The sequence below is a fragment of the Hyaena hyaena genome, unplaced genomic scaffold, assembly GCF_003009895.1.
Source record: "Hyaena hyaena isolate Hyena2069 unplaced genomic scaffold, ASM300989v1 scaffold_256, whole genome shotgun sequence".
NCBI classification, from domain to species: Eukaryota; Metazoa; Chordata; class Mammalia; order Carnivora; family Hyaenidae; genus Hyaena; species Hyaena hyaena.
Window position 1 is genome coordinate 1990500 of NW_024080885.1, and position 25338 is coordinate 2015837.

General features: G+C 51.5%; 3 protein-coding genes across 10 annotated transcripts; 2 read left to right on the forward strand and 1 right to left on the reverse strand.

The window, feature by feature from the left end:
• The first annotated feature begins 2092 nt into the window (after positions 1 to 2092).
• On the forward strand, positions 2093 to 2554 carry RNASE13 (ribonuclease A family member 13 (inactive)). The gene has a single exon (XM_039245152.1). It carries the CDS (start codon positions 2093 to 2095, stop codon positions 2552 to 2554), a length of 462 nt encoding a protein of 153 aa, XP_039101083.1.
• Positions 2555 to 4211: 1657 nt separating this feature from the next.
• On the reverse strand, positions 4212 to 6406 carry TPPP2 (tubulin polymerization promoting protein family member 2). Its single transcript, XM_039245230.1, has 4 exons — positions 6307 to 6406; positions 5864 to 6105; positions 5467 to 5620; positions 4212 to 4494 (listed from the first exon to the last, which is right to left on the reverse strand). The coding sequence occupies exons 2-4, from the start codon at positions 6034 to 6036 to the stop codon at positions 4306 to 4308; spliced, it is 516 nt and encodes a 171-aa protein (XP_039101161.1). The 5' UTR covers positions 6037 to 6105; positions 6307 to 6406; the 3' UTR covers positions 4212 to 4305.
• A 3580-nt stretch (positions 6407 to 9986) lies between these two features.
• NDRG2 (NDRG family member 2) lies at positions 9987 to 19158 on the forward strand. 8 transcript variants are annotated; one of them, XM_039245221.1, is made up of 17 exons: positions 9987 to 10057; positions 11636 to 11702; positions 12400 to 12484; positions 12825 to 12866; positions 13279 to 13384; positions 13612 to 13732; positions 13909 to 13971; positions 14920 to 14980; positions 15202 to 15288; positions 15486 to 15542; positions 15712 to 15815; positions 16483 to 16527; positions 16874 to 16925; positions 17180 to 17227; positions 17431 to 17466; positions 17875 to 17926; positions 18175 to 19158. In XM_039245221.1, exons 3-17 carry the CDS (start codon positions 12410 to 12412, stop codon positions 18339 to 18341), a joined length of 1116 nt encoding a protein of 371 aa, XP_039101152.1. In that variant the 5' UTR covers positions 9987 to 10057; positions 11636 to 11702; positions 12400 to 12409; the 3' UTR covers positions 18342 to 19158. The 8 variants fall into 8 exon arrangements, with proteins under 8 accessions (XP_039101152.1, XP_039101148.1, XP_039101154.1 ...); XM_039245217.1 differs by having other exon boundaries at positions 12404 to 12484; XM_039245222.1 differs by lacking the exon at positions 9987 to 10057 and adding an exon at positions 10659 to 10720.
• Positions 19159 to 25338: the final 6180 nt, after the last annotated feature.

Genomic DNA, 25338 nt, shown 5'->3' on the forward strand with positions numbered 1-25338 from the left:
AAACAGGCTCCAGGCGCTGAGCTAGCAGTCAGCACAGAGCCGACGCGGGGCTCGAACCCACGAACTGCAAGATCATGACCTAAGCGAAAGTCGGACGCTTAAACGACTAAGCCACCCAGGCGCCCCTTAATTTACCTTTGTATTGCCCCCAACATTTGTCATAGTACTGGAGATGGAGAGCGTGTGGTGTCCAGGAAGGGGGAGAGCCCGAGGAGGGGAAGAGGTAGGGATGGAAGAGACAGGTTCAGAAACAGCTTTAGGTAAGACTGTCAGGGCTGTGGGACTGATGGACTCAGGCTCATATTAAGCACTCACCATGTGCCAGGCACTGAGCTAAAAGCTCTTGATATACATCTTAATGAATTCTAATACTGCAGTGAGGTATATAAAATATTTCCCCTATTAATAGATGAAGAAATGGACACTGATAGTGTTTTAGCAAACTTAGATTGGTGATACACAGCCTAGAAGCAACAAAGCAAGGATTCAGCCGGGTTTTCTTGTCTGTTTTACTCAAATGCTTTGCTCTTAACCACCTTGCAACCACAGGTGGGATCAGGGAAGGGGGTGTCTAGGATCGCATGTAACTGAGGAAACAGACAATACAAGAGGAGAAGCGAGTTGTGGGGAGGATGGGTTCAGTTTTGGACTTTAGTTCATGTTGTCAGGAAGAGCAAGATTAAGGGGTACATGAACGAACAATGCCAGTACTCCAACGCCTCCAGGACTGTGCACCACCCCCAAACTACACGTTGGCATTGGAACACTCAGGGGTCTGTGTTCTGACTCCTCGATCCCATTCTTCCTTCTAGGAGGCCCACAACCCGGACGACACCATGCAGGGAGGCAAGGCTGAGAGACACGCGGAAGCCAAGGATGGTCACTGACAGGCTCTCGAGAGCTGACTCTTTCGTTCTGACGAAGGGGCAGGTATTGACGAAAAGGGGAGTCTGGCCCTTTCCCAGCATGACAAACTACAATGAGAGTCTGATTCTCTGGACTCAGGTGGCCCACACTTCCTCAAGTCCCAGCTATGCTGTGTAACCCAACCTTACAAGCCTGAGGCTTCCGGGTCAGCGTGCTTAGGTTTCCAGGAGGGCCCTGGGTCTGACAGGGCCCGAGGTTACAGGTGAGGGAGTCGGTGTGACAGTGTGGTTGTGGCCGGTGGGACGGTAATGATGGGGACTGTGGGGGTCCACAAGGAGGTCTCTGATTCTCAACCCAGCACTCTCAGAGGAGGCCCTTGAGTGCACGTATGGCCTCCAGGGCAACGGTGAGTGGGATGAGTAGCAGACCCTCCGTTTTCTGAGGGTCAAGAATAAGCAGCACCTTGTTCCTCAGAAACATGACAGTGTTTTCCTTCTCACCTTTCTGCAGGAGCGGGTCTATGGACCAGAGAAAACATCAAAGAAAGGCCTTTTGGCAAGGAACTGGAACTAAGTGTTCTGATGGCAGCAGAAAGGAGGAGACCAGACTGCAATGTCCCTATCCTCCCACCCACCCAGCCCCCTCAGTACAGGGGCTCTTCAAACTCAGGGGACGTGCCCTTCTCCAAGACTGGTCTTTACCCAGAAAGCTTTCTGGCCTCTTCTCCCCTTTGGGCCGTCTTTGGCCCCAGGCAAGAATAATTCCTGCTCCTGCCTCCCTGGCTTCCAGCTCCTGCCCTTTCCCCAGAGCAGTCAGAGAACTGTGCTTCACCCTGTTCCTTCTGTCCCCTTTGCATTTTTTTTTTTTTTTTACTGGAAAGGTTGACCACAGCCAGGGATAATTGGGAAGAGTCACTCACACAAGGAGCAGTTGGACCTCCTCTTCTGTAAGTGTTACAGCTCACAGACTGGCTGAGGCTGAGGCCCTGAGGTGGGCCAAGGGAGTGGGGGGAATGGCTAATATAAGGTGAACAACCAGCAAGTGTCTCCTCTCTCTGGGGCATGAGGACTTGGGCTAGGTGATCTCTGAAGTACAGTCCAGCTCTTAGGGGATAGGGGAAGGCACACAGGGAAGGCTGTGGGGACTCTGGAGGTTGTGGGAAGGGGTAGACAGCCACTCTAGGCCACCTCTGCCTCCAACCACCTTAACTCTACCAGCAGGAGGAATGGCACCAGCTGTGGCCTGGCTCTTGTTTCTTCAGCTTGTTTTAGGGCCAACTCTGGTTGTGGACATCAAGATGCAGACTGCTATCAAGGACTTCCGCATGTTACACATTGACTATCCCAGGGTGCACTACCCACCGGGTTTCCAGGGCTATTGTAATGGTATCATGGCCTACGTGCGGGGCAGAAGGCAGAGCTGGTATTGCCCCCAAAACCATTATATGGTGCATGCCCCCTGGATAGAAGTCCAGAAGTTCTGCAAGTCCAGTGAGAGTTTCTGTGAGAATTACAACGAATACTGTACATTCACAGAGGACTCCTTCCCCGTCACGATCTGCTCTCTGGCCTCTAATCAGCCGCCCACCAGCTGCCACTACACGAGCACCCTAACCAACCAAAGGCTCTACCTGCTCTGTTCCGGAAAACGTGATGCTGAACCGATAGGTATCATTGGCCTCTACTAACAAAGGGAGGCTTTCAATCTGAACCACCCCCTACTGCCACCATACACCAGCCTGTTCCCATTCCCAAACCTCTGATTCCTGATACACGACTTCCTCCCTGACTTCAAAGGCAGGCAGGGTCCCCTCCCAAGAGACCAGTGAGGTAGGACAAATGTCCAGAGCTTCGGTCACCATGCAGAGTCATACTGCCTTGAATGTTCTTTCCAACTTGTTTACCTCCTCTCTTCCCTCATCATCTTCCTTCTCCCACAGACAGTCTTACCCACCCAAGAAGCTGAATGTGTCCAGTTGGCAGTGACTGTCCATCCACTAGGCCAGATTCTGAATCCTGGATGGAGGCCCAGAGCCTCAGCTCACACCATGGCAACAGGCACCCAGCTCTGTCTCAACTCCCATCCCCACTACCCTTCTCTCCTCAGCTGTCCCCATCTCTCTTATGATTCTCTCCACTCACTGACCTACGTGGTAGGTACCTCTAGCTACAGGGACCTCCCTGAGACCCTTAGACTCTTTCTAGCCTCACTTCTCCAGAACCCCCCTCATTTCCCAGTCTGTTCCTCTCTACGAAATCATTGTTCTTCTCTCCATGTAACCTGCTCTTTCTTCTCTCCTTCTACCACAGAGCCCAGGGCAGTCTCTCCCTGACACTCCCTTCCTTTCGTCTCCCTGTCTTCCTCTCTCTGACTTCTTTTCCTTCCATTCTTCTCACTGTGGCTCACTGGAGTTTCAAGTTACCTTCTCTGAACTGTTACCCCCAAGATGACTGTATCCCTTTCCTTCCCAAACTCCTCCTGACAACAAGCTCCTCCCTGCCCCCGAACTCCAGATCTGCCACTGACAAGACAGGTGTGAGGTGAGCCTAGCTGTGGTCACAGAAGGGTTTTATAACCACTGAATGAAACTGGGTGAAGGGTATGTGGGACCTCTCTGTACTATTTTTGCATCTTTCTGTGCATCTATACTCATTTCAAAATAAAAATATAAAAATACATCTAAAGCCATTCTGATTTCATTCCTTTTTCCTCAGCACACCAGCACTCCTACTCTGGGAGCCCTGGAGGCCACCCACCTCTGGCCATCCTCCTGGGCTACTCTTAGCAGTCAGTGGGACCTTCTGTTCCATATGTACCATGTTTCCAACAACACTTAGGCTGCAACAAGGGAGGATGAGTGCAAGGAGCAAATACTTTTGCCTCCACATCTGGGTTATCTCTTATCCCCAAATATATTCCTTTTTAAAAAAATTTTTTAAAAAATTTATTTATTTTTGAGAGACAGAGAGAGACAGATCATGAGCAAGGGAGGGGCAGAGAGAGAGGGAGACACAGAATGGGAAGCAGGCTCCAGGCTCTGAGCTGTCAGCACAGAGCCTGACGCGGGGCTCGAACCCACGAACTGTGAGATCATGACCTGAGCCGAAGTCAGACGCTTAACCGACTGAACCACCCAGCTGCCCCTCCCCCCCCAAATATATTCATCTGCTCTGTTCTTAGAAGCAGTTGCAGAGGGGAATGCTAACTTAGGGCTGGGAGGCACAAGGCTAAGTAGAGAAAGGGCGCAGAACTCGAAGCCTTGACTCCTGGGCCTTTCTCTTCCTTCTGTCTACACCAGTGGGCCTATCTATCCCTCTCCCTGATGGAAGACAGAGGTCATTGGCTGCTGCACACACAGATGTTTATTGTTCGCTATGCTCCCTGGTATGTAAGATGCTGGATCGAGGACTAACTGACCCTAGTTGTTGAGGCCACTTCTTATTTGCTGCTCTTCTTATCATAGGTGCCAGCACCCTTGTAGCCACTCACATAGCCTGAGTTGTCAGTTGTCTCTTCCCGTCCTGCGATGCCTTTGCCTTTGCCACTCTCGTCAAAGCGCTCCTTGTGGGTGCCGGTGTACTTGCTGGTGTCCGTCAGCCGGCTCACCCCACCCACTGTCGTTGCTTTCTGCAAGCCAGAGGATGAGGGTCTGATCCCTCTCTCTCCCCCTTTGCTGTCACACCCCTTCTCTAAAGATGGCCTTTGGTTCTGCTAGAACCCAGCGCTCTATTCTACTGTTGGCATGGAGCTGCCTCCTTTAGGGCCCAGATGCAGCCACGGGCAGGAACTGTGACAAGAGCCATCCACTCACGAGGGTGGAGGAGTCTAGTGTATGGGAGCGAATGGGGTGTGTGGGGGGTTTTTTACTTCTGGAGGAGTTATTTTAACCAGGCTGCAGTCAGAGGACTTCAACCCCAGACCCGATATGCAAGGTCCCTCCTATTGGGAGGGCCCTATTTGATACCAAGAGTAGAAGGAACTTTAAATAGAGAGGGGAAAGGGGACACCTGGGTGGCTCAGTCCATTAAGCGGCTGACTTTGGCTCATGTCATCTCACAGTTCGTGAGTTCAAGCCCTGCATTGGACTCTGTGCTGACAGCTCAGAGGCTGGAGCCTGCTTCAGATTCTACGTCTGCCTCTCTCTCTGCCCCTCCCCCACTCAAATCTCTCTCTCTCTCTCTCTAAAAAATAAACATTAAAAATATAGAGACGGGACAAGTAGGGAACAGACAGCGGGTAGGAGGCAGGAGGGTAGAGATCACATCTTATACAAGGGCAGGAAGAGGAGTGGGGATAAGATACTAAGTCCTCTGCACTCAGTTACCCCAGAGCCCTCTGGTCACTTGGGAACAAGTCTTAACTTTACTATTAAAATAGATGTGGACCCCTCTCTCAGCCATAATTTCCTCATCTCTGAAACTACTGGATGATCTCTAAAGTCTGTTCCAATCCCAACAGTGCCTCAGAGGCTTTCTGCTTTGTCTCCCTACAGTATTACTAAGGGCAGAGGTTAGGAACATTGGAAGGGGGAGGGGAGACAGGAGCATCAGGGATTTAGGGAAGTAGAGTCAAGGGTCAGGGATGAAGAATGTCACTCACAGTAACACCAGTGGTAGCTGGATCCTTGCCTTCCATGAGTTTATAAATGTTCTCCAGAGCTTCATCCGGCTTCTTGTCTTTGAATCGTTTCTGGCCTAGCTCTTTAACTGCTTCCTGGAACTGTTGATATGTGATGGTTCGGGCATTCTTGGCCCTGGTCAGTTGGACAGAAACCCAGGAATTCTGGAACATGAACTCATCACCTTCCAAGGCCCAACCCTTTCCTGGCTCAGATTTGGCCTCTTGACACTGAGTGTCCTGAGGACAGGAAATAGCACAGGGCCAGGTATCGAACAGGTGCTCAGTAGACCCATTATCATGTCCTACCACATGAACCCTTCCAGGCCCCACTGCCTTGTTTGCCTTGCCACCACTGCCCCCATCTCTGGCCCCTTACTTGACTTTGCTGAATACAATGTCCACATCAGTGGAGGTGACTATCTTGCCATCCATGATGCCACAGTCTTTGCATAGCTTGGAGAAGTTCTTGTTGTTCATTTCAGTGCCACTGCTTGAGGAATCTCCGAAGACAGCAAACCGCTGGAACGTTTTCTCTGCTTCGGATGCCATGATCAGCTGGAGGCGGGGGAGGACTGCAGGGAGGGAGACTTGGAGGTGAGGGAGGAGGGGAAGGGAGGACTGAGGAATAATGAGGATGGGGGTTATGACAAAATCAGAATCAGCAACAGGAACAAAGTCCCTCCTCCCTGTTCTTCTCTTTCCTTTTCCCCCTTACTCACCCCCCCCGCCCCCCTCACCGTTCCCAGCACTAGGGATACTAGCATGGATCCTACATACTGAATAATCACCACTACCACCCACTTCCTCACTTTTGTGCACCTGAGAGTACCCGGATGGTGTCTGCCCCTTCCCAGTCTTTGTGTGTAAGTGTGTGCAGATATGTGGGAGCCAGCTGGCTGGGGAGACTATGTGGCAATGGGGAAACAGGGGAGGAGAGGGAAGTTTCTATGACCTCAGCAATGTTTATGTGACATCACCTTGGTGACAGCCCTAGTCTTGAGAGAGGGGTCCTTCATTTCCCCACTTTGTATTGAGCAAGTTGCCAACTTTCTGATCTTTCCAGCTGATCAAACTTCCCTCATCATTCCAGCCCAGCCTGATCCATTCCTCTGGGTCCTGGTCCAATTGGTTTATAGACTGTCCCACAATGTTGAGAGGAGCCCAGGGAAGGGGTTAATGGAAGCAGGTTGGCATCAGTCCAACGATGCCCTCCTTTCTAGTCTCAAGTCCAAGTTAGTAACCAACATGGAGAATTCCAGTGGCTTTGCCAGACCAACCTCTGTAGGAACTTTAATTTTTTTTTTTAGTGTTTATTTTTTCAGAGGTGGGGAAGGGCAGAGAGAGAGGGAGACACAGAATCTGAAGCAGGCTCCAGGCTCTGAGCTGTCAACACAGAGCCTGACTCAGGGCTTAAACCCGGGAACTACGAGATCATGACCTGAGCTGAAGTTGGATGCTTAGCCGACTCAGCCACCCAGGCATCCCATCATTCGGAATTTTAAATGGCTTCCAATGTTGGGCCCAACATGGAAAGAGCACAAGCCTTGAATAATATTTTAAATGTCAATTTATTTGTGAGAGAGACACAGAGTGTGAGTGGGGGAGGGGCAGATAGACACAGAATCTGAAGCAGGCTCCAGGCTCTGAGCTGTCAGCACAGAGTCAAATATGGGATCGAACTCATGAACTGAGAGATCATGACCTGAGCCGAAGTCGGATGCTTAACCGACTGAGCCACCCAGGTGCCCCGCATAAGATTGATTTTCACAAAACTATTTTTTATCTGTTAATACTGCTCAAGAACGCTCTAAGGATCTTCAGTGCCAAGACTTTTTGCCTGGCATTTGAGGACTTTCATACTTGGCCCACACTTTTACCAAACATTACCTACCTCTCATCCATATTATTCTTCATCTGGGGCCATAATGGCTTGAGAGGTTAGCTACCTCATGGTTTAAAGAGAATAGCCTTGGAGTGGGATGAATCTGGGTGGGGATTTGAGTCCCAGATTTGTCATTTACAGCACTAGTTGGTTGGCCTTGGGCAAGTCACTAAAGCTTCTGTTTCAGAAATGTCTGAGCTGCAGTTCCTCACCTGTACCATGAGGACAATAAAACTTACCTTGTAGTATTGCAGGATGGTATGTGGGAAGTACCTTGCACATAGTAGCTACTATTCAATGCTTCTGAGTAACTTGTGTATTTCTTCCTCCAAATGTTCCCTCTTGCTCTTTCTTCCTGGATAGAACATTCCTTTCTCCCACTCACATACTCTGTGGTTGTACTCCATAGGGTAGTACACTCTAGGAACAAAACCCTTTTCCTCTGAATTATAGCAAAGTAATGATTCCTAGTCTGTGGGCTGTAGTCTCCTGGGAAAAGGATTTCTGATTTATTGCAAGGGACCCTGGAATTTCTATGTACAGAGAGTATTGACTGTCAACTGAATAAATAGCATGCTTTGCACATGTAGGCATTACTATATACATAGGCATTAGGATTACCAGAATTCTCTACAAACTGGCGCTAGTGACTGGCTTGGTGGGTAGAGCACGTATGTAACTCTTGATGTTGGGGTTGTAAGTTCTTTGTAGTTTAAGCCCCACATTGAGTGCAGAGGGTACTTAAAAATAAAATCTTAAGAAAAAAACAACCTTATTTAAAAGTATCCCTGAATTCATCATTTGTCTCCAGCAGGGGATACTAAAACCATCAAGTGGGAATGGAAATTTCTCGTCTCCCACTTGAGAAGGGTGGGAAACGCTTGCCACAGGATTTCTTGTCCCAATAATTAATCTTCTATAGACATCATTTTTCTTAACTTTCTATCTTTATGCCTTCTCCCACCTACTCCATCATAAGCTTCTAGAAAGGGTAGGACTACCCTTCACCCTTCTTTGAATTGCATCTATACAGTGGCTGGCATACAGCAGGTTCACAAAACTGTGGCTTAATGGATGGTACAGTGTGAAGCAGCTTCTGGCCCAAGAGAAGGAAGTTAGAAAGAGATTACCCTGATTGGGCTACATATGGCTGGGTTGGGACCTACCCTGACAAAGAGAAACCCTATCTTCAGGCAGAAGCAGCCTCATTTCTGCCTACTGGAGCTGAGACCCCTAGGCCCCGGAAGCAAACAGATCCCCAGTGGAAATTTCCCACCTCCTGCCCGCCCCACGCCCCTGCGTAGGCCCCTTATCAGGTTCCCCCTGAGTCATCCTGACCCAGAGACGAATTTAGATGCTGGAACCTCCAGATCCTTCCCTCCCCCACTCCAAGTAAGACTACTTTAGAGGCATCAGAAATCACTGCAAGCGGAAGCTCTAGGCATTCTTTCTTCCCCAGCACCGGGAGGGCTGGTGAGATCCCTCTCCTGTCCTACACAGCTCTGTCTATGATCCTAATGCCAGCAAGCTTCTCCTAGTCCAGGAGAGTGTTAAATTGGGGAGTGTCCAGAGGGGAGAGGGGACTAGGCAAGCTGCCAGGGTGCCCAGCCTCCGGGCCAGTTTCTGAGGGAAACAGTTATTAAGAGAGTAGGGGGAGGGAAGAGAGGAAAACTTCGGTGCTCCAAATTGGGAGAAGGTATGGGGGTCCTTTAGATAAGAGGTTGTTGAGAGCCCGGGTTTGATCCCGACCAGTTCTCCTACTCCGGGTCACCTCCTCTCTCTTGGCCCCTCCTTTTTTCCAATAGACCCTGCCAAGTGGGGATGAAAGGGGCATTGATGTTCCTTGGAAGGGAGGGGGTTGTGGGTGGTGAGGAGGGTGGGGGGGTGGTTCCCAGGCAGGAGGGGGGAGGGCAATTTGGGGGTCTTGGGGGGGCAGCCTGTGCTGGTGTTGCGGTTGGCAGCTCCAGTTCCATTGGCCATTGTTCCCAACTGGCCTGCCGCCCAGCCCCCGAAATGGTAACTCAGGAACCAGGCTGAAGGAAGATGGGGTGGGAACCCTGGTGGGGTGGGGGTGGGGGCGCTGGAAGCGTGCAGGTGGGGAGAAATTCAGTCTGGCTTCCTTTTGCCTAAGACAACTTAGAAACCCCTCAGCCACCTAACTATCCCATTCCAAGTGGCCTTCCTCTAGGGGCACAGGGAGGGTGCATTTAGGGGAAGGAGGATAGGGCGAGAGAGCAGTCTAGGACGGCAAACCCACCCCGGGCCCTGAAAGCGACACGCAGCAGTCTCAGAAAACACCGCCTGGGCACTGAGATACAGCCGAGCGGAGCTGGTCTCACCCTCCTTCTCCCGGCCGGACTAGGAGGAGTTACCACCCAAGCCACAGGGTCTCTTGGGTTCCAGCCCGGGACACAGCGTCCTCCCCAAGCCCCTACTCCACCCCCGCAGAGTTAACTCCGCCCCCACGCCTGTTTACCCTGGAGTCAGAGCCCCTGGGGGTCCCTGGCCCCGCCTCCGTCCCCCCTTGGGGCCTTGACCCGGGAGTCCCCGTTGGCCATCTTCTCCCCCCCCCCCGCGATCTCCCTCTATTTATAGCGGCCCCCCGCATTCCCCCCCCCCTCCCCGCCTTGTTTTCAACTTCTCAGGGAGCAGCCGAGAGCTGGCGTCGGGACGCAGCGGAGAGAGGAGGTACCAGGACCCTGGGCACCCAGAAGTTGAAACTCTTGCGCCCCCGACGACCCCCACCCCATCCCTGTCCGTCGGTGCTGGCACACCTGCCCCTCCCAGCAGGAGTGACCCTCGCTTCCTCGGGGGCGTTCCCGCCCACCTCCTCCTTCCTTAACTTAGTTCTGTGTTTACAGGCAAGAGGAGTCGAAATCGTGGGGTGTCGGCACCCCGGGTTCGTCTCCCCCGCTACCAGTCCTCACTACTGGGTCTGGGGGCGAAGGAAGGAACCACAGTGCGATAGGCAGATCCAGGTCACGGGTGGGGGCGGTGTTGAGGGCGGGCGTGGGGATCCCCCGCAGGACTAAGGGATCCCCCGCACACCCCACAACCGCTTAGTTGAAAGGGGATGTCGTGGGGAGCGCGAGCGGAGCTCGGAAGCACCCAGCAGTTTGCTTCCCTTGGGGTACCCCACGGGCTCCCAACACAGCCCCTTCCTGAGCGGCAGACAGCCTGGGGCGGGGTAAAGGGGGGGCGTGTTTACTGGGGGTCTGGGGCGGATCTGCCGGGAGCTGTCGGCCCGTGGGCGGGCTGGGGCGGGCCGGGGGCGGGTCTGTGGGGAGCCCGAGCCGGGCGGGCCGGAGAGTCAAAGGCAAGTGAAGGTGGAAGCGGCCGCGGCGGCAGCAGGTAGGGGGAGGGGCGGGCGAGGGGCCGCCGGGCCTGGATGGCGCCAGCCAGGCCGGTGGGCGGTTTGATCCCAACCCCTCGGAGCTGACTGCTCGCTGGAAGGGGCCCGCAAGGAGGGGGCGCTGCGTTGCGGCGCACAAAGGCGGAGGCTCTGCGAGCGGCAGGGCGTGTTTGGGGCGTGCGCGAGGTTGTGTCCAGGGTCCAGGGCGCTCCGCGCCGGCCGCGCGAGGGTGTCGGTCCCCACGCGGACGGGTGCAGGTCAGGGCCAGTCCCATCCTTCCTACCCATCCCTTCCCAGCTGGCGCTCGGCCCTTGCGGGTCGTCGGGGAGGCTGGGAGGAGACTGTGGGGCCGCCCTCCCTCCTCTTCCTCCGCTGGGGGCACCCACACCGACACTGGGTGGAGGAGAGACGCGACGGCACGAGGCTTTTTAAATTTCGTTTTTAAACGTTTAAATGGGAAACAGTCATGCTCAGCAACCCTCATCTCACTCGAGAGCTGTCAAAAATCTTGAGGATCCCCTACTCCCCCCTTGTAGTTTGCAAATAGGAAATTGAAGCCAAGAGAAGTAACTGGGCCAAGGTCACACCCTCAGCGACAGAGCCGGGACTAGAATCCAGAGGTTCCGACACAAGCCACGCTCTTTCCTCCACATCAGCACTTCCTTCTCTCCTCCCCCAGCCTGGGCTGGTACCTGCTCTCCATGTTGCCCCGCGGGCCCCTCCAGCCTGTATTGATTCTAGCTGAAGCCTAGAGAAGATGTGTTCGTTGGACTCAGGGGTACAGATTAGGGAGGGTTAGTGACCTGGGGAGGGTGGGTGACCCAGGTAGTCTAGATCTTGGCTGAGGCTTTATGTCCCTAAAAGACCCAGCGTCTGTCTCCCGTGTCATTCACCTCATTGCCTTGTTTTCTCAGACCCCAGAGCCAGGAGGGGAGAGAACCCTGACCCCTGACTCCTCTGCATCCAGCCAATAGGAGCCCAGTAAGTGACCCCACCCCCAGGCCGCACAGGTGTTCTGCTCCTCACCAGCCCCTCTAATGTTGAATGTATGCTAATTTATTCACACTCGGGAGGGAGGGAGAGTCTTGGGAGAAAGGGAAGCGTTGGGTCAGTTGGACACAGGTGCCGCCTTGTTCTTCTTTTTTTTCCCCCTCCCCCTCTTGGTCATGGTACTTGGGCCATTTTTAGCCCCATTCCCTTTGAGCTGCTGACCTTGGGGCTTAGTTGAAGGTCATAGTTAATTATGAACTCTCACTACTCTGTTCCTTAGTATCATTGGAGTACCCAGTCACTGAGCCCTGAGTTTCATCCCTATCTAACTCTGGGAGTGTGGGGTGGCCCCTAAATATAGCCTGGGAAACCGGAGCTGCCCTCCTGCCCTACCCTGATATTTCTTCCATCCAGGATGGGAGAAGGGGGTCTGGAGGTGGGGTGTTGAGGGGCAGCCAGGGGGACAGCCAGTCTGAAGCGACGTGGCATCCAGGGACCTCTGCCACAAGCCCGCCTTTCCCAGCAGCCTGGACCTGGAGGTGGGGACAGGAAAGGCTCTGTGTGTGCTCCAACTCGGGGCTCTCTGCACTCTGCATTGTCCTGGGCTGAGAGAGGGAGCCGTGTGTACAAGATGCAGGGGTGTGGGGAGTGGAGGCAACCTCCCCAGTCTTGGTGTTTCCCCATCCTGCCAGGCCACCATGGCGGAGCTGCAGAAGGTGCAGATCACTGAGGAGAAGCCGCTGTTGCCGGGGCAGACGCCCGAGGTGGCCAAGGTTAATAGAGACCCTCGGACTCCCAGGCCCGAAGTCCAGGCCTGCAGTCATCCCCCTCACCTCCTGCCTTCCCAAATCCATGATCTCATTCTAACCTACACCCCTGTTTTCTCCACCTGTACCCACGTCTCTCCCCCCCATACACCACAGTGGGAGTCAAGCCTTCGTCCTGTCACTACACTAACCTTCATCCTCTCCATGTCTCTCTTTGTCATCTCTTTCTGTCTTTCGTCTGGGTTGGTCTCTTTGCCTACCTTTCTTTATCTGTGTCTGTTCCTCCATCTGTGATTCTACATGGCTGTGTGTCTCTGCGTGGATCTGTCCGTGTGTGTCTCTCCAGGAGGCTGAGTTAGCTGCCCGAATCCTCCTGGACCAGGGACAGGTAACAGCTTGGGGGCAGTCCCAGGGCGGGAGGAGGGGTTCTCCTGTCTCCCAGGAGGTTGAGGGCTGCTACCTGGCTCTTTCTTTCCTCACTGCTCCCTTTCCTTCCCTTCCAGTCCTTTCCCTTTTCCATCTCTCCCTTTCCTTCCTTTCTCCTCCTCCTCAGAGTTTATTGGTGCTCTCCCAACTTTTAGGATTCTTTTCCACCCTCAGAATCATCTTCTGCTGTTTTATTTACCTGAACCAAAGTCTTACTGATCCTAGTTTCTAAATCTTTGTTCCGGTCTCCTTGATTTGCCCCTCCCCCACCCCAACTCCCTGACTTTTTACTTTGACTTTTGTGGGCATTCTTCCCCTGCCTCTTTCCTCCTCACAGCCTGACTCCTCCCTGATGGTGACCTCTTTTTCTGCAGACTCACTCTGTGGAGACACCTTACGGCTCTGTCACTTTTACTGTCTATGGCACCCCCAAACCCAAACGCCCAGCGATACTCACCTACCATGATGTGGGACTCAACTGTAAGGACCTTTCCTTACCCTCCCATTCCTTTCTGGGAAGAGCCTGGCGGGAAGGGTAAAACCCCAAGGCAAGGGGAAGGGTCAGCAGGGCAGGAAGGGAGCCATGTGGCATGTCAAAGAGAAGTCCTGTTCTCTAACTATGGCATGAAAGAAGGAGGGTGGGTTCTGACGTGGGGTTGCTTTTCCCTGGCTGATTCTACTGTCGGGGTGATGGGGATTCTCTTTAGACAAATCTTGCTTCCAGCCGCTGTTTCAATTCGGGGATATGCAGGAAATCATTCAGAACTTCGTGCGGGTTCACGTGGATGCCCCTGGAATGGAAGAGGGGGCTCCTGTGTTCCCTTTGGGGTGAGAATTAGCTCCCTCCCTCCTCACTGGGCTGTGAGTCACAGGGGCTGTGGGGAAGAGTGGCCCCAGGGGAGGAGGAAACAGTGCAGATTCTGGGAGAGGATAAATAGGACACCCTGAGGTGTGGGGCAGCGGGAGCAGGTTGGTATTTTCCTCAACGTTCTTCTCTTCCCCAGATATCAGTACCCATCTCTGGACCAGCTGGCAGACATGATCCCTTGCATCCTGCAGTACTTAAAGTGAGAAGCCTGGGGATTGCCCCAAACCAGAGTTCTCTGTCTGGCATAACGGGGCCCTTAGAACTTCCGTGTCCATCCAGGGTTCCTGGACGGGCTGTGGCCTCTGCCCTAGATATATCTTTTCTTCTCCATGCCTCTACGTGACTGTTGAGAGGAAGGGGGTAGGTTTGGAAATGGACTTGAATCAGCTGAGTAGACTTAATGGATAGAGGCAGGAAAAAGGAGGGTCTGTGTGTGGCCCTGCCTTGGGCTGAGGAGGGGTTTCTCTGATCTGGAAGGTTGGGAGGAAGTGGAGGGGTGACATAATCTCAAGGAGCCAGATAGACTTGTCTTTCCCTCCCACTTCCCCTCCTCCACACACACACCTGGTGACTGGTAGCCCTCACACCCTGAGTGTGAGTGAGAGTGGGAAAGGAAGGGAAAGCCAGGTGAGCCTCCGTGGTATGCATGCTAAGTGCTGAGGACTCCTGGCTTGGCTTTTCCTTGGCACCCGGGCCCTGGGCAGCTCCGGTTCACCTTGTTGGCTCTGTTTCCCCTATTCTCCCCGTTGTTCACTGAAGTTGTGTCTCTTTTTTTTTTTTTTTTTTTAACATCTTGCTTCAAGTTCCCTTCTTTCCTCACGAGAAACCAGGAACTAAAACAGAACAAGTTGAACTAGCTCTTGAGAATTGAGAATGGACACAGAGCTATGTAGGAAAACAAGTATCTGGTTGGTTGGGGGATGGGTGTTTCTTTTCAAGACTCTGGCTCCCCGAGAGAGCTGAAGATGGACTTCAGGGACCTACACTGGTCACTTGTTATCTCCGTGGCACCTTCCCTTTGAGCACTGCTCAGGGGAAGGCTGTGTTCCATCCTTTGTGCATGTGGCCTTGGGAGAGAGGGTGAAGGGTTTGAAGAGCCAAAGTGTTGGACACCAGGGCCCATTAGACACGCATTTCTCTTTCACAGTTTCTCCACGATAATTGGAGTTGGTGTTGGAGCTGGGGCCTACATCCTGTCACGATATGCTGTAAGAAAAACAAAGACAAAAAAACAAAAGCAACCCAGACAAGGTTTAAGGCCCATGGCAGACCGATTAGGAGAGTATTGTTTAGTGTGTGTTCGTGGGGAGGGGGTGGGGGTGGGGGTGGGGGAGAGGTCCCACAGGACCCTAAGACTGGCTGGAGCTCAGTGGGAAGGGGGTGAGGCCCTGCACAGCCTCTGATTTCCCTTTCTCCTGCTCCTTCTCAGCTTACCCACCCGGATACAGTCGAGGGTCTTGTCCTCATCAACATTGACCCCAATGCCAAGGGCTGGATGGATTGGGCAGCCCACAAGGTTTGGAGGGGCCTGTGTGTTGATGTCTAGGGTGGGAGGCTCCTCTTGTGTGGGTCCAGTTAGGCTCTAGCAGTGTAACTGGTTGGCCTGTGAATGTAAAGGAAGGGGAGTGGAGCAGGGAAGATGTGTGTGTCACTTTGTAGCCTGGGTCTCTTCTCATGGTATCCTGAGCTTACCCACCTGCCCTTTCCTCATAGCTAACAGGCCTCACCTCTTCCATTCCGGAGATGATCCTTGGACATCTTTTCAGCCAGGCAAGTGGTTGTGGAAGATGGAGGAAGTAGAGAGGACCCCAGGGGCTTGAATGCTTGGGGTGACTTCCTTAGCTGGCACGGGATCTGGGGAGGGAAGAAAGCTTGGCTCTTGTCATCCAGTAACTGTTGACTTCTCAGTCCTAATTTTTCACCCCTTTCTTTTCTTCAGGAAGAGTTGTCTGGAAATTCTGAGTTGATACAAAAGTATAGAAATATCATTACACGTGCACCCAATCTGGAGAACATTGAACTGTACTGGAACAGCTACAACAAGTGAGTGGGTGGTGTGTGCATGCACATGTGAGACAAATGTGGAAGCAGCAGCCGGGGTTGTAGGGAGGCACAGAGGAGGAGAGGGAAGTCTGGGATGTACACAGTGGAAGGAAGGCAGATCTGGTGTGCAGGTGGGGCAGCTGTGGGCCAGACTCCGTGAGACGAATTATAAGGAGCTGTCCCTCTTTCTTCTGTTTACTTCCCTTGGATTTTTGGATTCCCAGAAGTGAGATAGGTGGTGTCTTGTCCTTGTGCCCTTCCTCCCCCTTCACTGCCCTCTGGCCAGGGACCTGGGGCACAAATGACCATAAGGATTGTGTTTGAGGCTTGCTTGCCACTTTACCCTTTGGTTCCCACTTTTTTTTTTTTTTTTTAACTTTATTTATTTATTTTGAGAGAGAGAAAGAGAGAGAGAATCCCAAGCAGGCTCTGCAGTGCAGAGCCCGTCGTGGGACTAGAACTCACAAATTGTGACCTGAGCCAAAGTCAAGAGTCAGGTGCTTAACCAACTGAGTGACCCAGATGCCCCCAGTTCCCACGTTTAATTATTAATATTTGATTGTAATTTCTGGGAGGAAGAGAGCTTCCTCAGGGGGGAGATGGCTTCCATCTGGATGGACAGTATTGCCTGCCTAACATTCCTGCTCCTCTTTGAACTCCTCTCTAGCCGCCGAGACCTGAACCTTGAGCGTGGAGGTGCTGTCACCCTCAAGTAAGATGTTAAGAGATAAAGCTCTGCCTCTCTCCCTGGATCTTCCCTGGGTGTTTACTGGGTGTTTATATTCTTTAGAAGAAGGAGAGTCCTTTAATAGGGAGTTTTCTCATCACCTTCCACCCTGTCCTGTGAAGCAAATTGCACCCTCTAGGTCCATCCTCCTTTGAATGGTCTTGGTAGGGTCGGTGGGATTCAGAAGACTGTCTCCTCTTTGGAGTCAAACATTGTCCAGCTGAAGACTGTCTCCTCTTTGGAGTCAAACATTGTCCAGCTGGTCTTCTGGGAAAAGGCAGGTATGGGAGCACCAGGGCCTCACCCGCTTCTCCTGACACTATGCCTCTAGGTGCCCTGTCATGCTGGTGGTAGGAGACCAAGCACCCCATGAAGATGCAGTGGTCAGTAGGGAGTTTTGGGGTGGGTGAGGGAGGGTTGCAGATCCAGGGTGGTGGTCAGAGGGATATCTTGCCAAGAGGCCAGCTCTGTTTGGAATAGGGAGAGTGACTGTGGGCATAAGAGGTTGATTCCTGGTAAGAAGGAAATGGGTATGGGGCTGATGGGAACAGAACTGGGATTTCGGTCCCTGGGTCTCTTGGATGGGAGGGGCCACAGGGAGTATGACCTCATTCATTCAGCCTCCCGCTTACTCCAGGTGGAATGTAACTCAAAGCTGGACCCCACCCAGACCTCTTTTCTCAAGGTCAGTAACCCTACTCCATGCCCCGCCTGACTCCCGGCCCCCTGCCCTGCACAGGAACAAGTGGGGTGGGTAAAGAAAGCAAACCCTGAGGGCCTGGTGTGGGGAAGCTAGGGTAAAGAGAATCTTTTCTACCTTTTGGCGTGACTCCATTTATTTACGTCTGTATCACTTCTTCTGGATGGTTGTCTCCATCTTCTGAACAGATGGCTGACTCTGGAGGCCAGCCCCAGCTGACTCAGGTGAGTACCCCTGCCCTCCGTGGGATAAGATATTAGTGCCACTGAACTATATATACACTTTACCACTCACTCATTTGCCACTCACCGCCTACCTAACCCACCATGGCTTGGGGCTCCAACTTGGCTTCTTTTTCTTTTTTCAATGTTTATTTATTTTGAGAGAAAGAGAGAGAGAGAGAGAGAGATATCATGAACAGCAGCAGAGAGGCAGAGAGAAAAGGAGAAAGAGAGAATCCCAAGCTGTAACAGTTGGGAACCCAGCACAGGGCTCGATCTCACGACCCTGGGATTACGACTGGAGCTGAAATCAAGAGTCAGATGCTCAACCAGCCGAGCCACCCAGGTGCCTTTCCAGCTCGGTTTCTAACCTCACCTCACTGTCTCCCTCTCCTCATCTTACTTCCACAGCCAGGCAAGCTGACTGAAGCCTTCAAGTACTTCCTGCAAGGCATGGGCTACAGTGAGTATGGGGGTCAGAGGCTATCATGAGAACAAGAGATTACTGCACAGGAGGAGGGAAGGGATGGGCACTGAGCGGGGAGGAACCACTTGAGGCTAGTTCTGGGACTTACCATCATCTGCCAAATAACTGACCTCCCACTCCAGCCCCATTTGTAGCTCTCGTCTCCACCCAAGCACCTGACTGAGTTGCCAGCCTCTCTGTCCCACCTCCTCTATGCCTGCCTGCTAATCCTTCTGTCTCCACAGTGGCCTCGTCCTGCATGACTCGCCTGTCACGGTCGCGCACAGCCTCCCTGACCAGTGCAGCATCCATTGATGGCAACCGGTCCCGCTCTCGCACCCTGTCCCAGAGCAGCGAGTCTGGGACTCTGCCTTCAGGGCCCCCGGGGCATACCATGGAGGTCTCCTGTTGAGTGATCTTTGTCGCCCTGGTGTAGGACCCAGCCCTCACCTCCCCCAGCACTAACCTGGGAGGTGCATAGGGCACTGGGCCAGAGTAAGGGAAGATGGGCAGATCATGTGGGGAGATGACCTTGATCTTTGATTGCTACCCTAACTTTGACCTCTAACCTGTGATTCCCCTCAGCTCCTGGGAGAGATATCCTAATATCTTTTAGGGACCCAGACCCCCAAATTATCCCTCTCCCTCATTGTGGTGGTAAGGTGGAGAGGGCATGTACCCCTCTCCCTAATCTAGGTGTCTATAGATAAGGGACAAGGGTTGTTGTAGTTGCCCATGTGCCTCCACCACTCTCCCTACTTATCCCATTGCAAGGGTGGGGGACTTGGGGCTGGGACTCCATTCACCAAAGCTGATATGGCTTCTCATGAACCCTTCAGATCTCTGAAGGGTGTGGGCCTAAATGAATGTGTGTCAGGGGAGGCTTGCTGCTGGGTTAGTGGTCCTCAGGATGGTATAGAAACATCCAGTGTGTGAAATGGAAGTTGAAATGGGAGGTGGTGGGCATGAGCAAGTATGAGGGAAGGATCGGAGCTGGGGCTATAGGAAGGGGCCTGGGGCCATTGGCTGCACTAACTTTGGTAGCTGTCTAGACAGTGTGTGTCTAGAGTGGGAGGGGGAGGGAGCTAAGCTGGGGCAGGGCTGCTTGGGGCTTGGCATAGGGGTGGGAAGGGCTATCTTGGGGCTCTGACCACACTGTGTTATGTGTGGAGGATGCCCTCCTGTGTCCCACAACTTCTGCTGTAACAATAAACTGTAGAGGAACTGAGTGCCATTCTTCTTTGTCTGAATGTGCCCACATCATGCCCCTGTTCCTGACTTACCCCTCCCCAACTCACATTCTCTTCTCAGATACAGCATGGACACTCACAGAATGTGACTACATGGTCACTGGCCCCTATTCCAATAGGAGGGTGTTGTCCTTGATATTGATAGTATTTTCAAGTTTTGGGAGAGAGGAGCTACGTAATAAGTCTTATGAGACTTCTTCGTTATGGATCCTTGAGAAATGCCATAGGATTTCAGAGATGTCACCAACATCATGATCTTAAGCAGGAAGTACAGAAGGCTGACTGAAGTGTCCAAGGACATCTTGTGACCACCTTCCTGTAGGATCCTCCCTAGGGGTCACCTAGATTCCATTTTTTAAAAATTTTTAAAAGTTTATTTTGAGAGAAAGATAGAACTTGTGCAGGGGAGGGGCAAGGAGAGAGAATCCCAAATCGATGCAGGGCTCGAACTCACAAACCATGAGGCTGTGACCTGAGCCAAAATCACGAGTTGGATGCTTCACCAACTGAGCCACCCAGGTGCCCCTAGATTCCACTTTAGATAGTTCAATAGAATGCGTACGCCAGGCCTCATGCAGTTACTAGAGGGGTTGGGTTGGTCCTAGTTGACTCCAATCTAAAGACTCCTTCAGGGGAGTAATAGCACAAAGGAGGACTTCCTCTCAGGAATCCTCCTCCCCCATGAATCCAAACTTCAGGGAGTTTTAGACTGTGGTTCTCCGAGAAGCTTTTAAACAAGTATGAACAATATTCAGCAAATGGACTTCAGATATTCTGTGGTTGTTGCAGGCTGATTTTGGGGCACAAAAAGTAAAAAATGGGAAGGTTAAGAGTACTGTGGATGGAATATTACAAGGTCACTTGCTGGAGTATTTTATAGAAACTCCACAGAAAATTACGTGCTTTCCTCAATGAAACTGAGCTGAGGACTGATGTGGTTGATGTCTGGTGCTGACACACCGACATGGAAGGGAGGCATGGAATATGTTACTGACTCTTGAGCATTTCGTCACTCTCTCATAGGACTGAGACTACTGTAAATGCAGGCCAGGAGTGGAAGGAGACTGGGGTCTCAGGTGACTCTCAAAGAGCTAGCTGTTGATGGCAAGGGCATTGGGTGACCTCATGCCAGGCAGGCAGCAAAGAGTGCTTTAATTCCACCCTAAAGAAATAGCACAATTGGAATCACTGGACCAACTAGCTCCTAGGTAAACAAGACATGAGGAGAAGGCAAAGAACTCCAACCAGCATCAGCCTTGCCTGGTAAGAGGTGCTACAGTGCATTATGGAAGCGAAGTCAGCTCTTCGCAGCTCATTTGCCTACACAGAGAACACCCTTAGCAAGGTAATCTTCAGAAGAGGGAGGAAACTATGTGTACACGTGTCAGTGCGTGTGTATGTATCCGTCATGGAGGTGGTGTGTGACATGGCTGGTGACTGTGTGTCTCTCCCCTATAGATGTGTCAGCATAAGAAACCCGAGTTAGGAAGAGGGAGAGATTTTTCTCTGCTGGGAGCAAGGGACAGGGGGGTTGCTGTCCTTGTCTGACCTCTTTGCTTTGTTGGTCCCAGACATTCCAGGCTAGCCCATGGGGATGCAGTGCCCTCCTGTGGTTGGCATGGTTCTTCCTATCTTTCCTCAGGTCTCGGTTCCCTTACCCAATCTCCCAGTGTTCTTTGTGATTCTGTGCAGTAGCTATATAGGCAAAGCCTGATGCCATGGTCTGGGGCTCCTGCCTGTTCTCAAGATCAGAGCTCAGGAGATGTGAGGTGACTTCACAGAAGGCTCAACCACAAACTCCCTACTTTTTGTCTCTGCTTCAGGCAGAGACTCCTGTTTCTCTCTTCCTCTCATTCTCAAGGGATGTGTTTCCCTGATTTGGGGGACAGAAGCCCAACATAGCTAAGAGAGGGCTTCCTGGGAAAGAGAATAAAATTAGAAGACTACGGTGATGAGAGCCTTGTGGGTCAGCTTGGAGAGTCTGGAATTTATGAAGAGACTTTAAAGAGTGAGTCTCTGAAGGTACACACAAAACAGTGACCCTGTAGCAGTAGGGACAGATGTGAAACTTTAGAGAGCACTCCTTTACAGTCTTAAGGGAGATGCCAGAGTGGGAGTTGCCACCTTCCTAGAGATTTTGGTACTAAATGGAAAGTGAGAATCTGTTCTCTCATTTGGTACTAAATGGCCAGGGGTGTGGTCAGGGTAAATGGTGCCCAGAGCAATCAAGTTGTTTGCACCCTTTCTCCTTGCCAACATTGGAATTTCCCCCACATTGGCTAAATAAATAGTAAAAGTAGAATGCATCTGATATTTGACATTCAATGCATCTAAAGATCGTAATTCTGAATAAAATTGAAATAAAAAGGAAATAGTCAACAACTGGCCTCTTTAAGCCTCCCCGCAGAGTGGGGCCTGGGGGTGTACCACCTGTCTACACACCCCTTTTGCTTCACCTTTGCCAGTGGCCACAGGCTCCTCCCTCAGGTACGGGGTTGGGGAACATGAGGGTGCCTGGCCAGTTGGCACACTCACATTCACACAAACCAACCCACTTTGATTCTGGCCATCATTCTTTGTACTCTGAAGCTGGGAGCCAGGGACCATTTCCTAGGGGCACTGTCTCCTGTGAGGGAGGCAAGATGCTGGCAAACCATCCTTCAGGGCAGGAGTGGAGTGGCACGGACTGTCTCACAGGAGTTAGCCTGGAGCTCTCTGGTTTTGTTCCTAGGGCATCTTGTTCACAGGTGCTGGTCTTTGGCTGACCTCCCATCCTGCTCCAGAATATTCACTAACCTCCCTTCTCTCTGATGCTGTGCCCCGTCTCCTCTCCCTTTCTTCGCAGACTGTCAGCTTACAACTGTAAAAACCCAAGCCTTGGCCTGTTTGCAAATGAAAGGTGCGGGAGCTCCCAAGGGTTACTTCAGGGAACCCTTTATTGGTGCGAAAAGTGGAAAGCTGGTTCTAGGTGGGAAGGTGGTTGGAGGTCTCATTCTTCCAGCTTTTTTTCCCTTTCTGTTTAAATATATTAAAAATACATGTGTAGGGGTGGAGAAAGAGGGATGGGGAAAGGGCACAGGAGTTCAGGAGACCAGAAAAAAGTTCTACATAAAGTCTTTTGTGACTATTCCAACTAGCTTCTTCTCTATCTTTTCTCCCAACCTACATCTTTCCTCTGTTTTGTTTTTTTTTAATGTTTTTATTTATTTCTGAGAGAGAGAGAGAGACAGCGTGAGCAGGGGAGGGTCAGAAAGAGAGGGAGACACAGAATCTGAAGCAGGCTCCAGGCTCTGAGCTGTCAGCACAGAGCCTGACATTAGGCTCAAACCTACGAACCGTGAGAACATGACCTGAGTGGAAGTCGGGCACTTAACCGACTGAGCCACCCAGGCGCCCCTGTTGTTTTTGTTTTTTTAAACTCTCATGATTCTAATTGTTTTTTTTTCAGTTACAAACTATCTGTCAAGGCTGAGTGAAGCAGATCAAGATTTACCCCTGAATTTGGCTTCCAATCTCCAGGGCCCAGCTACCTTAGCTCTCACCCCTGCCCCATGGCTCTCATGCTCCTTCTCACTCCACCCTTCCTCGCTGCAAGCTCATTTAAAGTCACCTTCATCTGCTCCCTTATAGCCCTCTCTGACTCCTTGCTGGGGATTCATAGCTTTTGGAGATGGTCTGATTGGTCCTTTTTCTGATCCTGATGTTCTCTCTAAGGAGCTGTTCTCTAGCTCTATTCCAGCTCTTGATATGATATCGTTCCTGTCCTGGTGAGTAGGTCTTGGGAAAAGGAAAGGCAATGGTCATGGGAAGGAAAGAAGGCACTGATGGCTGAACCCACAGGTGGCTGAAGGGCAACGTAAGAGCTCCCGGGATGGGAGGAGGCAAACTGTGCATGACTCACCTGTGCTTGAAATCTCCCAACCTCTGCTCATTTCCCTCAGAGGCTGATAGCATCAGTGACCCAGAAACATATGAAGAGCCCAGAGTCTCATGTCCTCAAGTCTCCATTCTGTAGTCCTGCCAATCCTCTATGCCTGAAAGTAGCTAACATCCATACAGTTGTGTCCCTCCCAATTTAGCCTTGAAAAGTCCTGGCAAGACCACTCCAGTTGAAAGTAGCAGACAGTCTATGGCATGCTGGATTTGACCCTCCAGATTTATGTGCTTCACAAGACTGACATACCTGCAATACACCAACAGGCATTTTTGGCCTTTGGCTTTGCTTTGGGCATGAGGAAAAGAGACACTGGTGGTAGATCACAGAGTAGAAGCAGAGTGAGGGTGCAAGGGTGTTCCTGTGGTGGCCGTCTGGTCAGTCCCTGCAGGCTGGTTGTATCCCTCTGCCGAGGCCACAGCTTTTCCTGGACAGCCCTTTCTCGTTTCTGCTAACTGCTCCCTTCTCTTCAGCTGGGGTAGCGGCATTGTTCTCGCTCACCCTATAGCCTGTACTTGCACCACCAAACACAGCATTGTTCTTTCTCAGCCCGAGGGGATTGCACCATCCGCTCCCTGCTCTGTTCAAACCCTGCCCACACTTTCCCACATACTTCCTTTATTCAACTTGCCTCAATTACCCAGTGAGCTCTCCGTTTTCTTCTGAGACCCTAACACATGGGATGGGGAGGTAAAGGGAAGGGAAGGGAAGGAAGAAATAGAGAATCTATATAGTTGAGCTTTTCTTAAAATCAGAGAAACATGGGTTGGAAGCCCATCTAACTATGTGATCAAGTTATTTAACTGTTCTGCATGTGCTTCTCTCAGCTTACAGTGGTATGATATCGACCTCGCAGGGTTGGGAAGGTGAGATCACATCTGTGAATGGAATAGCACAGTGCCTGGCACATAGCAGGTGCTCTGTATGGAAACTCTATTATTATTACTACATCTGAGACACTGTTCTGAGTATGTATGACATTACTTAATACTGACAGGAAAACAGAAAAGGATGGTGTTTCAGGGAAATGGTTTCCTGTATCAGATGTTTTTATTTAGTTATGCCTGAACCTTGCCTTCTCACTCATCCCTGGGTGCATAAGCTAAGCTTGTGAGGAGGTTTGTGTATCTTAGTTTGTGGGGAGGGGAATGGAAAGGACAGGAGACAACAGTGACAAGAAGGAAACTCAGGAGACTTTGTCCAGGCAAAGGTAACTTGGCTTCTGCAACTGAAAACATCAGAAGGGGCAAAGTGGGGATAGTGAGCTCACAGGACTTAGTTTTCTCTCTTCCTCCTTTTTAAAAAATGTTCATTTATTTATTTTGAGAGAGAGGAGAGAGAGAGAGAGAGAGAGAGAAGGGAGAGAGGCAGAGAGAGAGAGAGAGAGAGGCAGAGAGTGAATCCCAAGCAGGCTCCGCACTGTCAGCACAGAATCTGATGTGGGGCTTGATCCCACAAACCGTGAGATCATGACTTGAGCCGAAATCAAGAGTCAGACACTCAACCTACTGCGCCACCAGGCACCCCTTTCCCTCCTTCTCCACTAAGTCTGCAATACTCCTCCAATTCATGGGTGAAGGGGCTGGGTAACAGCCAGATAATCAGTTCCGTATTTGTCCTTGGTATTTTTAAGAGAAGTAACACATTGTAGGGACTCCTAGAACTGAAAGACAGATGGCCTAGTAGGGAGGGGCCAGAGGCAGAGGGGCAGGTAGAGCAGGCAGAAGGAAAGCCACTAAATTGTGGCAAAGCCAAGTAATCGCCCTAGGCATTTATCTGGCGCCTCTCTTCCTCTCTAAACACTGCTTCTTAATCCCACAGCACAAGGCCGCTAGCTGAATGGAGACAGAGGCTCAAAGGAGAGCAATAGCATCCTTGAGGCCACACAGGGCTCAGTGTGAAAAATAAAAGCCAGATGAAAGGAGGCCCTATTTAGCCTGATCTCAAGAGTCTGTTGAGACACACTGTGGTTGACTGATAATAGGTACTGGGAGTGAGGTGGGTGTGGCTAGTGTAGGAAAAAATCTAGATCCTGTGGTTTCTGTTTTTACACCTCTTCTCTCTAAATGCTGGAACTGTGGCTCAGTTTCTCAACACCTGTGGGGAAGGCAGGAGCAGGTTGTTGGAATTTCAGCAATGCTGGCATGTTTGGAGGGTATGGTCTGCAATTGACAGAATGGCTAGGGGCCCAGATTCCAGAAGAAAATACCCCATCCAGTGTTCAT